The following is a 12,291-nucleotide window of genomic DNA, read 5'->3' as shown; positions in this document are numbered from 1 at the left end:
CACGGGACAACTTTGACGGTTGGAGGGACCATCGTAGTCCTATCGTCCGACTACCGCCCGCCTCAATCTGGACAGCCCCCAGCCAATAAGGTGTCGGTCCGCCAACGTCTGTTGCTCCAGAGGGTGCCTGGAGCTAAATGTTACCCAAACATGGAAAGCAGACGGAAACCTAGTAACCCAACAAATACAGCAAAACGAAATCGTCCATCTTGCGACTGGCAAGCTGGAATGTCAGGACAATGTGTCCTGGCCTATCTGAAGATCTCCAACAGATTGATGACTCCAGGAAAACGGCCATTATCAACCGAGAGCTGAGAAGGCTTAACATCGACATTGCTGCTTTACAGGAAACCAGACTTCCATCAAACGGTAGCCTAAGAGAGGAGGATTATACATTCTTCTGGCAAGGAAATGAACCAGAGGAATCACGTATACACGGTGTAGGATTCGCAGTGAGAAACTCTCTACTGTCATCAGTGGAACCGCCTCAAAAGGGTACACCCAGAATCCTGTCTCTTCGCCTCTCCACCTCCTCCGGGCATGTCAACATTCTGATCATCTATGCTCCCACACTCAGCTCCACAGTGGAGACAAAGGACACGTTCTATGAGGCACTTGAGACTACCATCAGAGATATCCCAATCACAGAACAAGTATATCTGCTTGGGGATTTTAACGCAAGAGTGGAAACTGACCAAGAAGCTTGGCCTCGCAACATCGGCCACTTTGGCGTTGGGAAACTAAACGATAACGGTCAGCGACTTCTTGAGATATGCTCCTACCACGACCTGTGCATAACCAACACATTCTTTGCCACAAAGCCCAAACACAGAGTCTCATGGCGTCATCCCAGATCAAACCATTGGCACCAACTGGACCTTGTGATCACCAGAAGATGCTCACTGAACTGTGTCCTGACAACCCGCAGCTACCACAGTGCGGACTGCGATACCGACCACTCACTTGTTGGCAGTAAGGTGCGACTCCAGCCAAAAAGGATTCATCGCTCCAAACAGAAAGGACGTCCACGAATAAACACAGCAAGGACAGCAATGCCAGATGTTTGCGCACGCTTTGTTGACTCTATTGAAGAGGCCCTTCGTAACTGCCCCACCAGCAGTGCTGATGAGAGGTGGAACTACATTCGTGACGCCATTTACACCTCAGCGATGGACACTTTCGGCAAGAGAGTGAGACAAATTCCAGACTGGTTTAAGGCAGGAATTACAGAACTCGAACCAGCAATCACAGCCAAAAGAAACGCCCTGCTCAACTACAAACGTGGACCTTCAGAGAAGACACTTGCAGAACTCAGAAAGGCCAGAAATGACGCCCAACGGATAGCTCGACGCAGCGCAAATGACTACTGGCTGAATCTCTGTAAGGGTATCCAGCACTCTGCTGACTGTGGAAACATTCGCGCCATGTACGAAGGCATGAAGAAAGTTTTTGGTCCGAGCATCATCAAGACAGCGCCGCTGAAAACAGTCTCTGGTGACATCATCACTGACAGAGGAAAGCAAATGGAGAGGTGGGCTGAACACTATCAAGAGCTCTACTCAAGAGAAAATCTCGTCAGTGTCACAGCTGTTGAGAACACCAATGTCCTACCAACTATGGACCAACTTGATGCTCCACCTTCGATAGATTAGCTCAGTAAGGCCATCAACTCCCTAGCCAGTGGGAAAGCCCCAGGTAGCGATGGTATTCCCCCAGAGGTCATCAAAGCGGGCAAGAGTTCCACTCTGTTACATCACCTGCACAAGCTGTTACTCCAGTGCTGGGAAGAAGGAACAATTCCACAAGACATGCGCAATGCTAGCATCATAACGCTCTACAAGAACAAAGGAGACCGCAGCGATTGCAACAACTATCGTGGAATATCCCTACTAAGCATTGTTGGAAAGGCTTTCGCCCGATTGCAACAACTAGCAGAGCGAGTCTACCCGGAGGCGCAGTGCGGTTTCAGAGCAGAAAGGTCAACCATCGACATGGTTTTCTCATTACGCCAATTACAAGAAAAGTGTCGAGAACAGAGACGCCCATTGTACATTGCCTTTATTGACCTAACCAAGGCATTTGACCTGGTCAGTAGGCAAGGTCTCTTTACCCTGCTACAGAGGATTGGATGCCCTCCAAAGCTCCTGAGGATAATCTCGTCTTTTCATGAAGACATGCAAGGCACCGTCCTGTATGATGGTTCATCCTCAGATCCTTTCCCCATCAAAAGCGGCGTAAAACAAGGATGTGTATTAGCCCCAACACTTTTTGGCATATTCTTTTCCCTGCTGCTGTCATACGCATTTGATCAATCAGAAGACGGCGAGTATCTTCACACCAGAAGTGACGGAAGCCTCTTCAATCTTGCGCGTCTCCGAGCAAAAACCAAAGTACGCAAGGTCCTGATCAGAGAGATGCTCTTTGCTGATGATGCCGCCTTGACTGCACACACAGAGCAGGCACTACAACGACTCATCGACCGCTTTTCCAATGCATGCGATGAGTTTGCTCTCACCATCAGCATCAAAAAGACCAACATTATGGGCCAGGACGTCTGCTGCACTCCCAAAATCTCCATCGACGAACATATCCTTGAAGTTGTGGATTCATTCACCTACCTTGGGTCCACCATATCAAGTAACCTGTCCTTGGATACAGAGCTAAATAAGCGCATTGGGAAAGCAGCATCAGTAATGGCTCGGCTGGGAAAACGAGTATGGGACAACACCATGCTGACAACAAACACCGGGATAGTGGTATACAAGGCGTGCGTACTCAGCACGCTCCTGTACGGCAGCGAAGCCTGGACCCTGTACTCTCGCCAAGAGCGTCGACTCAACACCTTCCACATGCGTTGCCTCAGAAGAATTTTAGGCATCAGCTGGAAGGATCATGTCACCAACAAGGAAGTATTGAGACAGTCAAGGTTACCCAGTTTGTTCGCTTTGCTAAGCCAGAGGCGATTGAGATGGCTTGGCCACGTAAGCCGCATGGACAACGGCCGTATACCGAAGGACGTGCTGTACGGAGAGCTGGCAACTGGATCAAGACCTACAGGAAGGCCTGTACTTCGCTACAAGGATGTCCTAAAACGTGACATGAGGGCCGGAGACATCGACACGGCATGTTGGGAAGCAGTGGCTGCTGACCGAAATCGATGGAGGCATGCTGTCAAGGCAGGCCTCCAACTCAGCGAAAAGAGGAGGGAAGAACAGGGGAATGAGAGAAGACAGCGCAGACGACAAAGAATAGCTTCCGTCCCAGCTCAACCAAGCGAGCATTACATCTGTGCGAACTGCAACAAAGCATGCCGCTCCAGAATTGGACTTTACAGCCACAGTCGGCGCTGTCACTCAACCACAGACTGATCCTTGGCACGATCTCCATTGTCTCCCGAGACAGAAGGATGCCAACAAACAACAAGATGTTAATACATTCTAGGTTGTTTTTTCCGACCACTGACAGAAAGACCCGAGATGATGCGATTGGGGACTCAAAATCAACACACTTATATTTCCATTTTACCGAGTACCCGGGTGCTCGATCGGAAAAATGTCCGAGTAACCGATTATCAAAAATATACCGATTTGACATTTCTACCTTTAAAACATGTTATAAATATTTATTATTGAATATTTCCATTTCTTTTTGTTTTCTCTGTGATAACTCTTAAGTGAGTTGATTTCTTGGTAATTCCAAAGATTCCAAAGGAATGAAAATTTCGCCGAGGTAAACAAACTTTACAATAATTCCTTAATTATGATTTTGGCAATTACAAGCAATACAGGATAGAAATAAATATTTGACATAGGGATCAAATCAAATCAAAACTTTGATATTTATTTGTTTGTTTTCCCATCCGAAACTTCTATATACATGTACAATAAAATGAAAATCACCAATGTTTTATGGTGCCTTAAACTTGTGATATCTAGTATCTTGATATTTCAGTCTCTATTTTGACAACATACCTGTTGATATCGTATGCAGAATATCCATAATACAAAAGCAGGGAAGGAAACAAATCTGAAAGTGTGTACACAATTTCAATAACAAGTTATATTGTCATACTTTCAAGTTAAAATTTTATTGGTTCAGAAACATTAACAAATTGTAATTTTACACTCAGCATTTGTAATATTTTTTTACAGCTAACATGATTATGATGTTACACTCAAAACTTATTAAGTATCAGTCCATATAAAAATCATGCAAAAGGTGATTCACTCTGGTTCTCGGAATTCAATGATTTTCCACACATAGATTTCTCTTGACCTATGATCCATGTATTTAAAATAAAAAATGTTTGGATCATGGTTACTATGGAAACCTGATCAAAGTAATTTCCTTAGCAACCAGCCAATTTTTCTATTTGAAGGCACTGAAAATCACTGATCTTTAGAGCCTGAAATTATGTATGAAATCTTTAACAATAATTTTCATTTTTTGGTATGATAAAGACACACACTTTATTTGTTTAAAACACACAAGACATTGATATTTTATCTGAAGCTAGTACTTTGGTAGACATTAGAATATATGTATGTTTTTGCATTTTTGCTGATTCAGCATTTTCCTTGATTTTGACAATATTCAAGGTCAATTTAAGAAAAATACCAAGCTAATACAGATTTTGCATGACTTTCACATAAAAGTAGAGAACTTTCTCTTTTACAGATTGACTTTGAAAGCGTGGGTTTTTTTAAAAATCCTATTCGTTGCCTAGCAACAAAATTGGATGTTTTGATAACTAAAAAGTGAAAAATGGTAAAGGGTTGGGTCAAAAATCTTATAATTTTTTATCTTATTGTGGCAGATACAATTTTTCAAGTAATAGAAAATAACCCTCATATAATTTTAAAATGAGAAAATAATTTATAATCATTAATCTCCATGGCAACAGAAAATTTTCCCTAGCAACAATGCAAAATAAGTTATTTTTTGGCCTTTTTGGTATAGAGTTTGATAGATACGAATAGATATTTTTCTTTGAAATGTGATTGGGCATAAATGTCAATTTAATATGGATCTAATAAAGTTATTTTGGTACTTTATTAACCCATAGGTATAATTCTGAACACTTAACGACCAATTTTGTATCTTCAATTTACTATTACATTCAGGCATTTTTTCTGCTAAATTTTAGGGCTGAAAGGAGATCTTCCACAAAAGACGTTATAAATGAAAAATAAATAGCTTCAGATACAATATTATTATGTAACAAAACATTTGTATGGATGACAAGATTCCATAAAGTGACTAATTCTTGGGTTGCCATGGTAATTAGTTGCACACTGGCCATTAAAAACTTTTTGTTTGCAAAGTGCACTAAAGCTGTACTTTGCCCTAGTTTTTGCTTAATGGGCTAAATTAACTTGTTATTCAAGTACCTTTAGCATTCGTTTTTCTACATAAAGTATAATATTTTATAATTACCATGGATATAATAACGTGAATTGAATTACTGTGACTTAGGTATTCTATTAGCTGCAGAACTGTAGCTTTCTGCTTGAGAAAATTCGTACAGATAAAGCCGAGAGCTACAGATCCAAGCGTTATAAAAACCTTCGATTTACGCCGACGATTTTTTGTCACTCACGTCGGGTATTTTCTCTTCTATTTTATACTTCCCTCAGCTTTAAAAAGGTATTTTGTCATTATAATCATACATTTAACTGAAATTCTTAATAATTTACTTACCATTCAACGCGTACAAATGGCTGTTTTTGGTTACGGACGTCAAAACGGAACTCTTTTAAACCGACAATCTATGAAACTACAAAACTTTATACAGGACTGTTTTGGACAATAAAAAGGTAAATAAACTTTAATAAATTATATAAAAAAAAAATTAGAGTTACATATATAATTAATTATAGGATACAATTCTAAAAGCCAGAGAAAGTTTAAACTACACGAAATAAATTACCAGAAGTAGCGACAAAAAATCGGCGTAAATCGAAGGTTTTTACAACGCTAGGATCTGTAGATCTCTGCTTTATCTGTCCAAATTTTCTCAAGCAGAGAGCTACAGTTCTGTAGCTACTATTCTATGTGAAAGATAAAGGCTCTCACAAAGCTTTGTTAAATTTTACAAGCAAGGACCTATATATACGAATTTTTGCGGTCTCATCCGAAGGACCAGCCTCCACGTCCCACAGTGGTATTCGAACCGGCGATGTAAGGATCAGCTCCTTACTTTTCATCTCTAGAGCAGATGCTCTAACGACTGCGCTACGCGGGCGACTGAAATGGAAAAAGACATTACCATATCACTATTTTCTAGTACTTACAAACAATTCTTTCAAAAAGAGAGGTGAGTTAGCGCTGTAGCCTTCATAAAACACAGAGGTAGATATCAGAACCACTGGAACTTTAATTTGCTGTATTGATAAATTATCAATAAGAAGGTACCGTAGGGGGTGGTGGTGGTCTCAATTCAGAATAATGAATTCTAGAGTGGACTTGACAATGACACAGCTCAATAGCTCTGCTATTGTGTTTTACTGTTATTTCAATCTGGGGTGAAAAATAAGAGACCAATAGAAAACATGGGCACCTAGTTTATAATATTAAAGTGCGCTGCCATTTTGTCCTTGCATCTTCTTGGGTCTTTCCAGCAAGCTAAAAAAATAGCCTAGGTTATACTAGTAATTCTGAACTTGCCAGAATGATCAAGTGAGGTAGTAAAAATAAGGTACTCTATTAATTATAATTTTAGAAATGACTGATCTCTTCAGTCTTGGCATTATAATAACTGAGAATTGAATGAAAAGACTGAAGATAATTAATATAGAAGAATATTTAATGATATTTGAATAACTGTTACTTTAAATACATTTTTATGCACATCCCCCCCCCCGTTAACAAATAAACGGTTTTTTTTGTTTTTTTTTTTGGGGGGGGGGTATATAGTTTCTTTCATGCCTGTCCGGCTGTCTGTCTGTCCGCAAAAACTTTAAACTTGCCCTTTTAAGGATTAAGGCTAGTGCTTTCATACTTGACATATTTAATCCCTACGAGAAGACCTTTCATTTGATGACAAGAACTTTGACCCTTTGACCTTGACCTTGGAGTTTGACCTACTTTTGAAATTTTTAACCTTGGTCATAACTTCTGGATTATTAGGGCTAGGGCTTTCATACTCTATATAAGTATTCTATGTGGCTAGACCTTTCATTTGATACCAGTTACATTGACCTTTTGACCTTGATCTTAGAGATTTTTCTACTTATTGAAAAAACTTTAACATTGGCTTACTTTCGAATTTCAAAATTGTTTTCCAGTGAGAATACCTTACTTTTGGTACCAATTAATTAAATTTGCATTTAAGAAAAGTTTAATCTTTGCTATGTTGCCATACGGGGGCATCAGTGTTTCACAAACACATCTTGTTTTTTCTATATTTTACCCCCAGGGAACTACATTAGTTCAATATGCACTACATTACTCTCTGTGCTTTTATAAAGGAAACAAATATATGTTTGAGTATTACTTAATTTGATAATTATATAAAATTATCTGTCTAATCATTTGAGTTATTATTATTGAAAGCGATACTCAAGATATCTATTAATGAACTGTCAATTTTCAATATGCATTTTGATTTCATATTACATGTAATTTCTTCATTCGAGGGGTTATCAAAAAGTTCGTGGACTGATGCTATAAAATTATTACTATGTAGTCTGAGCTTACAAAATTTTGAAGGAACATAAAACAACAAAAAATAAAGAAATGCTGCAAATTTTAGCTTGATACGTTCATTATTTCCCAAATTATCATAAAATAAAAACGACATTATATGACCACCCGGCGCAGTCGCCGTTTAGGTTTATGACGTCCGACAACGTAATTGTTTTTCAATGTTTGCTTTTTCAACCTCATACACTTATTTTGATGAGATTCCCAGGAGCTGAGGAAAGACTTCAATCAGTCTTGTTTATATGACTTTACAATGTCATGAACAGCGGCTTTCAATGCATATACTATTACAAATAAGATTTATACAATGGCAGAGATCTTCGCTTGATTGTGCCAGCATGTTGCTTTTTGGAGTTTTATATAGACCTACAACACATGATCAACGTCATTTTATGACGTGATTGATTGTTCACAACTTGACTACAAATCAACATTAACTGTGCATTCCTTTTATTTCTCTCTGAATCTATTTTGGCATTAATTAAAAACAAGTAATCTGGATGCACATTATTTCTCCGTAGCCAGTTTAAACATTTCCTAGGAGTATGCAAGTTTTTCTAGGGGCAAAACGTTATAGAATGTTGAAAAAGGAAACCCTTCTCCCCCTTTGACGTCATTTTTAAGGCAATATTTGTTTGGATACTCCATGTAAAATTTACGATAAAATTTCATGGAACTTCCAGTATGAGGTAAAGATTTAATATTTTTTGGAACAATAGTGTCCCAACATATACGTGAATTACCTGGATATTTGGATGTCAAATATTCATATCACAATAGTTTTTTTTAGTTACACTTAGGTCGAAAAAAACGTCGTTTTCGAGGTTGCGCCGCATGGACATTCCATTGCTTACAAAAACATTACTAATTTATTAAAAAATAAAATGTATGATTTGTGATTTATTATATAGATAGAAAAGATAATGATTACTAGATATTTTAAAGCGGTTTTAATTTTCTGGCGCTAGTCCGTGAACTTTTTGATAGCCCCTCGTATCTATGAGAGAAAAGTGCATTTTTTGTAGAAAAAGGAGGCTATAAGCCCACATTACTCACTTAAGCACATTTGCCTTGAAAGAACAGAAATCAGATCAATTTGAAATGTCTATGAGAGACAAACTTGAATTTACACTACCTGAAGATGCTTCCATCTCAATATTACTAAACACAGTTTTGTTCTTGAGGGGAAGAATTTTCAAAATACTTTTTCCTAGTATTCTTTTGTAAACATTGACCCCTTGTTGTGGCCCTGAACTACCCTCGGGTGTCATCATATCTACACTACGTAAGGATACTTCTGTATTAATATGACTAATAATGGTTTTGCTGTTCTAAAGAAGAAATAAGATATTTGGGCCCCTGTTGTGTCTGTGCCCAACCCCAGGGTCATGTTTTCAAGAAACTTGATTTTACACTACCTGATGATACTTCTCTATATGTCTAATTATGCCTTAGCGGTTCTTGAGAAGATTTTTTAAGATACATGTATTTCCTATATATTCCAATTGTATACTTTACCCACCTGTTCTGGCTCTACCCTACCCACAGAGGTCATGATTTGAATAACATTGAATCTCCATAACCCGAGGATACCTCTATGCCTAATCATGGTTTTGCTGTTCTCGAGAAGAAGAAGACTTAAAAAGACATTAACTATACATTCATACATTAAACTTTGAACTCCTCTTGTGGAAAGTTATGGTGAAATGGTTCTTAAGAAGTTACAAATGTGGAAAGTCTACAGACAAACAGACAGGCAGATACCATACAAAATGTTAACAGAAGAGCATATATAAACCAATGAAATATTTCTAGCATGTAAAGCTGTAGAATTTTTTTTAAAAAGAATTTTTAAATGATTTTTTTTAAGCGAAACATTAGTAATTTTCAAAATTTGGTTATATTACGCAATTGCTAAGCAACACTAGCTTCAAAGCGTACTCATGGTAACTATAAAAATATCAAGCAACTCAAGTATAATTTAATTATGGAATCTTGTCATCCATACAAATGTTTTGTTACATAATAATATTGTATCTGAAGCTATTTATTTTTCATTTATAACGTCTTTTGTGGAAGATCTCCTTTCAGCCCTAAAATTTAGCAGAAAAAAATGCCTGAATGTAATAGTAAATTGAAGATACAAAATTGGTCGTTAAGTGTTCAGAATTATACCTATGGGTTAATAAAGTACCAAAATAACTTTATTAGATCCATATTAAATTGACATTTATGCCCAATCACATTTCAACGAAAAATATCTATTCGTATCTATCAAACTCTATACCAAAAAGGCCAAAAAATAACTTATTTTGCATTGTTGCTAGGGAAAATTTTCTGTAGCCATGGAGATTAATGATTAAAAATTATTCTTTCACTTTAAAATTATATGAGGGTTTTTTCCTATTACTTAAAAAATTGTATCTGCCACAATAAGATAAAAAATTATAAGATTTTTGACCCAACCCTTTACCATTTTTCACTTTTTAGTTATCAAAATATCCAATTTTGTTGCCAGGCAACGAATAGGATTTTTCAAAAAACCCACGCTTTCAAAGTCAATCTGTAAAAGAGAAAGTTTTCTACTTTTATGTGAAAGTCATGCAAAATCTGTATTGGCTTGGTATTTTTTTAAAATTGACCTTGAATATTGTCAAAATCTAGGAAAATGCTGAATCAGCAAAAATGCAAAAACATTATATTCTAATGTCTACCAAAGTACTAGCTTCAGATAAAATATCAATGTCTTGTGTGTTTTAATCCAATAAAATGTGTGTCTTTATCATACCAGTAAATGAAAATTATTGTTAAAGATTTCATATATAATTTCAGACTTTAAAGATCAGTGATTTTCAGTGCCTTCAAATAGAAAAATTGGCTGGTTGCTAAGGAAATTACTTTGATCAGGTTTCCATAGTAACCATGATCCAAAACATTTTTTATTTTACATACATGGATCATAGGTCAAGAGAAATCTTTGTGTGGAAAATCATTGAATTCTGAGAACCTAAGTGTATCACTCAAATATCACTTTTGCATGATTTTTACAGGGACTAGTACTTAAATACTCAAGAACATGCTCTGAGTGTTATCAAGTCTTAGCCGAGATAGGTTATTCACTCAGTTCATTTTGCAGTGATTTAAGCATTTTGTAAAAATTCTATGGTCGTTGTAATGCCATCATTCGGCTGACTTAATTGCCATATATATGGTGATAAGGCCATCACTTAGCCAAATACAATATTTACTACAAGTGCATTCGTGTTTGATCTACTTTAAAAAATACCTAAACATTGGCCATACTATTTAAATGATTTTTGATAGGCTTTCGTATGTAACAGGTGTATTTCTTGTGACAAAAGCCTTTAGTTCACACCCTTTGACCTTGACTTGGAGTTGAAGCTTTTTGACAGTTAAATCATTTGCCTTATTCTTTGATTTGTGTGCCAGAACTTTTTTTCACAGATACTCTCTTTGTATCCTTTCTTTTTGTTCCATTATTTTTTTTAATAACCTGTTCTTTGGATTTTGACTTGCTTTTGATAAACATTAACATTCTCCATGAATTGCCACGGATGTATCAGTGTGTGTTTTTTCCAACACGCCAACTTCTTTCTTCTAAACAGGCGACTTGCTATTTATCGCAATTGTTTCTTAAAGTCGTGGTTCTACACCTTATTCTTGTTTGTCAAGCCAGACTCCAGTATAACGATGTCCAAACTGAGTTGCATTGATTTGTTTGAAAACCTCCATTTAAATAGATAGGAAATTGAAAGTAAACATGAATATTATTTCGAACAACTTCGTAGGATCTTTTCGGGAAATTACTTGAATAAACTAGTTCTAGAACTTAACGAGCCATCACATTGCACATTGCTTTGCTTATTGTAAATATCAATCCATTCATACATTGTATATGAGTTTAATATCCATTAACGATAACATAATGATCTGTATTAATCACTCTATAAAGTCTTTTACATATACATGTACATCAAAATGACTTTACAGATGGTATAAAAAAAACATCAGAACTCATTGACAAAAAACATGTTACACGTGTTTCCCATGCACTTGTGTCTTATTAGGCATTACTGATCATTCTTTTGTAAAAACTTGATTTGGAAATATCTACTTACATTCTATAGCATAATTCCGTTTTGTCATTTTTGCAGAGAACAAAATAACTTCCTTGTTGAAAATTGAATGTGAACAGAGGTTACACTGTAAGTTTGCCACTTTCAGCATAACATCCTTTTTTTTCTTTTCATCACGTTTTAAATGCTAGTATTATCTTAACTAGTTCACGAGCTTCTGGGTTACAAATTTAAGCAAATGATGTTTTGTTAGTAAATGAACTCTCATTTTAAATCAATACAAAAAGCAAACATATGATCATGACGTAATATGCTTAAAGCTGGGATATGATTCGTAAAAGGAATTTTCCAGCCATATTCGATTACAGTAAAACACGGTTATAGCGAAGTCCTGGGGACCTATGAATTTAATTCGCTATATCCGTAATTCGTTATATCCGTATAACGAATTCGTATAACCATATATAGCGAATTCGCAATATGCATGTTT

At 36.8% G+C, this 12,291-nt stretch overlaps 1 protein-coding gene across 1 annotated transcript; it reads left to right on the top strand.

The window, feature by feature from the left end:
* Window positions 1-239: 239 nt before the first annotated feature.
* On the top strand, window positions 240-1,652 carry LOC134260367 (craniofacial development protein 2-like). The gene has a single exon (XM_062742939.1). It carries the CDS (start codon window positions 240-242, stop codon window positions 1,650-1,652), a length of 1,413 nt encoding a protein of 470 aa, XP_062598923.1.
* The last annotated feature ends 10,639 nt before the right edge of the window (window positions 1,653-12,291 follow it).

This window comes from Saccostrea cucullata, unplaced genomic scaffold, assembly GCF_032062105.1.
Source record: "Saccostrea cucullata isolate Sc308-1 unplaced genomic scaffold, CSIRO_AGI_Scuc_v1 ctg435, whole genome shotgun sequence".
Classification (NCBI taxonomy): Eukaryota; Metazoa; Mollusca; class Bivalvia; order Ostreida; family Ostreidae; genus Saccostrea; species Saccostrea cuccullata.
This window is presented reverse-complemented; position numbering and strand designations above follow the sequence as displayed.

Coding starts and splice junctions, on each gene's coding strand:
- LOC134260367 (XM_062742939.1), top strand. CDS start 240: ATGTGTCCTGGCCTATCTGAAGATCTCCAACAGATTGATGACTCCAGG.